The sequence below is a fragment of the Habropoda laboriosa genome, unplaced genomic scaffold (assembly GCF_001263275.1).
Source record: "Habropoda laboriosa isolate 0110345459 unplaced genomic scaffold, ASM126327v1 scaffold143, whole genome shotgun sequence".
Lineage (NCBI taxonomy): Eukaryota > Metazoa > Arthropoda > Insecta > Hymenoptera > Apidae > Habropoda > Habropoda laboriosa.
Genome location: NW_017100404.1, coordinates 3,924,566 through 3,928,697, shown reverse-complemented (window position 1 = coordinate 3,928,697; position 4,132 = coordinate 3,924,566). Strand labels below are relative to the sequence as shown.

Below are 4,132 nucleotides of genomic sequence, written 5' to 3'. Positions count from 1 at the left end.
GATTATATTAAAGAATGATACAGGTGTGTACTACTTTTGTTCGTATAAGAAGTTAAAGGTTTAGAGTCTTTTGCTTGGTCGGTGATACAGATATAATTATAGAAATATAAATTTTGATACCGGTATAAAAATACTTCACTTGTCTGTAAATATTCTTCGTACAAGTACAGTTCAGTTACCAAAATTACAAAAACATTGCGAATCTTATTTATCCCAAAGTTCCGAATGAAAAATGAAAAATCACAATAATGTATACGCGAAAGCAGCTTTTATTAAACTACCGACCAATTAACAGAAACGAGTTTTCCCTACCAAGCAGACGGAAAATCCGGTTGCAGATCGTCAAAACAATCCTTCGATTCGAACAACATCGTCACGTGACTCGAGTCCATTTAGGAATTCGAGCAAGTCTCGTTGAAATCTACTGGAACGTATCCTGTCGAACGGGAAAATGAAGAGAAGTGCGAGATCATCGAGAAGAAACGGAGTATAGAGGGGATGCTGGACAGTGCGATGTAATTAAAGTCGTTTAATAACAGGTCCATAGATCTCGGATCTCGATTCGCCGTATAAAATTCTTCGTTAATTACTGTCAAACTGCCTTCCAAATCGTAATTTAGCCGATGCCTCGAGCCAATCCGTTCGTTCCGTGGTAGAACCGTGGAGGAAGGGAGGAAAGAGACGGATCGAGCGATCCGGCGCGAAAGAAATGGCGCGAGCGCGGAGAGAAAGAGGGGAGAGACACCGAGAAAGAAAGAGAGAGAGGGAGAGACAAAGAGATATTGAGAGAGAGAGGAAGAGACAGAGAAAGAGGGAGAGACTGAAAGAGCGAAGGAGAGGGAGAGAAGGAGTGATTTTAATTTTTACCGTCGATCGCTCGGAACGACTCGTCTTCTGATCTCGCCGACGGTAGCTGACCTCGTGCTAAATGTCCGAGAAACGATAACGACGAGTGCCTAGCCGCGTCGTTGCATAAATCAGAAAGAGAAAGAGAGCGTGTATGTATCCGTGGTGTGGTTTGGTGCCGCTAATATGTCGCTTCGCTCTGCCTCGACTCGCTCCTCCGATCTTGCTTACTCGCTCCTTAAATCTTGAATTTTAATGGAATGACAGGAAGCGCCTTTTGGACACGAAGAGAGGGCGACCGGTGCCGTCAGACGACCAGGAAGTGTTCTCAAGAGGTTGACGGAAGAGACACGTGATCGTTGTGTTGGACTCACAGAGGAGAGAATCGCTCCGAGCGTTTTCTTTTACGAGCGTTTCGGAATTCATTTTAGAGTAATATAAGACGATTACGGATTTATTAGCAGCTTGAACTTTTCAACATTTTTATGCCTCGAGCTGTCTTCATTTCTGACTTTTTAACGAGACACCTCTCGGATACTTGTTCCTCCGTGTGTTCTCCTCTTTTATGGTAATTTCGATGGACAGATTACATGTAGAACACAGTGTGTACATAGCAACGTGCGAGGAGGAACATATGTATAATTACAACGGAAACATGTTGTATCCTAAACGAAGATCTATCCTCGAAGGTTTATCTTTCGAGTGTGAAAGAAGATTTTCTGATTATGAGAAATTAAATTCAAAAATGATTATACAATACGTAGTGTTAGATCAATGCAGAAATTCCCACCCTATTTTGTTTTACAGAATGTGTATTTACATTTTATATTCGCTATATTGAATTAATTCTAGTACCGCCATAAATACAGCGTCTTTCAGCGCCTCCGATTCACAAGCAACGGAAACTTTCGCACAGATCCAACATTATCTACCGTTGTTTGTTAGTAGATGTTAAACTATACGAAAGCGAGGAAAATGGCATAAACTATTTGAGGGGTACTTTCTTTAAATGTTCCAAGAAGTCGTAGCTTTAGGACTCACCTGTGTGCGGCATATTGATCCAGGGATTTCCGCGATAATCTGCAACAGAAAAAAAGGAGAGCGGCTCATTAACGAATGTAGATCATTGCAATCATCGGTCGATTCTTTACAGCACGCAATTATTGCAGGCAGGTTGGTCGGTCGGTTCGTTTTACAGCATAACGATGCCCATATTTCGTACGTGTATACAGGCATGCATGTGTATGTGTGTGTGTGTATACGCCGCAGTTTACGGGAACATAGCCTTTACTGTTAATGAATTTAAATGTATTCAAAGGGCGCGCTTGACGCTTGACATGGCAACCCTTAAATATGCAACCGTACCACGCGGCAAAAATATTACCGCCTAGGCGGACCGTGACTCTCATTCCGTGAAAATAACGTAATCGCGGTGAAATTGAACCCAGGTTGGGTATTCGCAATCGGCGCACGTAACGACGATTTAAAAGCGGCGACAAACCGTCCATCCGACGCGCGATCGTGCAAACGTGCGTGTAATTCGACGCATGGCTCATTAAGGAAGTCATGTTCGGCTAATTTTATCCTTTGCACCGAATTACCCGAGAATTATGCAATATTATGCCGACGCGAGAATTTTCGCGGTGTATTGGATTCGTGTTGCGTTGGAAATCGGCGCAAATTAGATCGGAGGCTGAAAGTTGGTCTAGGGTTATTCTACTTAGGTTGGTCTAATTAAGCGAGTTTTAAGAGAGAAGTATCTTTTATTCAGTCCGAGTCGCTCAAGTTAAACAGTAGATAATTAGATTTTAAACAATTCGGTTCAATTGTTTTTTTTTTACTGCATAAATTCGTCGTTGTCTTTCTTCAGGAGGAGAGTAAAATTCTATTTTAATATTGGTTAGTCTATTTTTGGAACTATTCTCAAGTCAAACTTCGAATTCTCAAATTTTTAATTATTACGAGATACGTTTATCGTATGATTCTAATTTACCTATACAGGTGCAATTATCGGGCGATTGATCTAATCCAAGCAAATTTCAAACTTCAACCCCCAAGAAAACTACTCTGCAGCAAATATGCTGAAACTACGACGGAAAAGTTTCACTATTTTTCCCACTTAAAAAGTAAACAAAAATTACAAACTCCACTTACAATACCCGCAGAAGACCAATAAAAACAGAATACACCAATTTTTCAAGTGGTTACTTCGCTCGTTCTAACTATTTCCCAGAACACCTTCTAAATCACAAAATCTCACTATCCTCGTATACTCAAAAATGTTAATTAAAACAATTCCCCTCAAACTACACAAAGCCTCGTCAATTCCTCCCATTTCCTCGACCATAACCTATTGAAAAAAAATCATTTCCCGAAAAATCGATGGAAAAGAAAAACCCCAGCTGGAAGGTAGTGTAAACGGGTGGGTGTGTCTTGGGTCGCGACGGCATGAGAACTCTAAAGAGATCGAGCGGTAGCGGAAAACTACGTGGAATGCGTGCGTAACGTGGCGGGTGGCGTGTACTTTGTGATGCAAATTAATGCGCGATTACCAAAGCACCCCTACCCCCACCGTTTCAGACCGCCCTCCCCTCCACCCTACCCCGGGGTTTCTCGTCGTTACCCTCGCCTCGTTCGTGTCGAGGTCTCTCCCGGCGGAGAGCAAATGGCCAGGCCTCTGTGTTTGTGAACGTGGCCAGCACAATTTCAGGTGTATTCTCAGCTACTACGTGCAATGAGCACAGCCCTCCACCCCTTGGTCACTCGATGCCTACCCACGCATTAAGTCTGCTTACACGCTCGCTCCCGCTCCCCTAATCTGATGTAACTATTACACGTTACGCGGCTGCACGGTCGCACTATCGACGGAATTATTCTTCGTCGTCGCCGTCGTTCAAGTCCTTCCGATCGGTTCCCTCGCTGGCAAGTAACTGATTGATTCGTCGCGAAACGAGATTACATCGAACCTGGCCGATCGCTCGAGAGTTCGAACGTGGGCGTCGAACGTGTCACCTGGATGTCTTTTCAGAATGTAATTGATTACGGTTAGGTGAATGTCGTCGACGAGTTTTATGTGTCACCAGGTGTTTCTTCCTTCTCGTTTATTTATCAAGGTTGCGCGGAGTTTGATGTATCGTTGTGACAATTTAATTTCTCGGGAGAGAAGAAAATTAGTTTGGAGATTAATGTGTCACCTTTGCACTGATTTTAGACGTCAACCGAAAGGAACGTGTCACGTGTGAAATCAGTGATTCTGCATTAATTCGCACAGTGGTTTTCTCCTATT

At 43.0% G+C, this 4,132-nt stretch overlaps 1 protein-coding gene across 1 annotated transcript in view; it reads right to left on the bottom strand.

Annotated features, from left to right (window-relative positions):
• The window catches only part of LOC108575369 (paired box pox-neuro protein), a 25,206-nt gene extending 23,306 nt beyond the window's left edge, over positions 1-1,900 (bottom strand). Inside the window, exon 1 of the mRNA XM_017938142.1 lies at positions 1,888-1,900. Coding sequence (XP_017793631.1) covers positions 1,888-1,900 — 13 coding nt within the window. The remainder of the gene's footprint in view (positions 1-1,887) is intronic.
• Between the last annotated feature and the right edge of the window lie 2,232 nt (positions 1,901-4,132).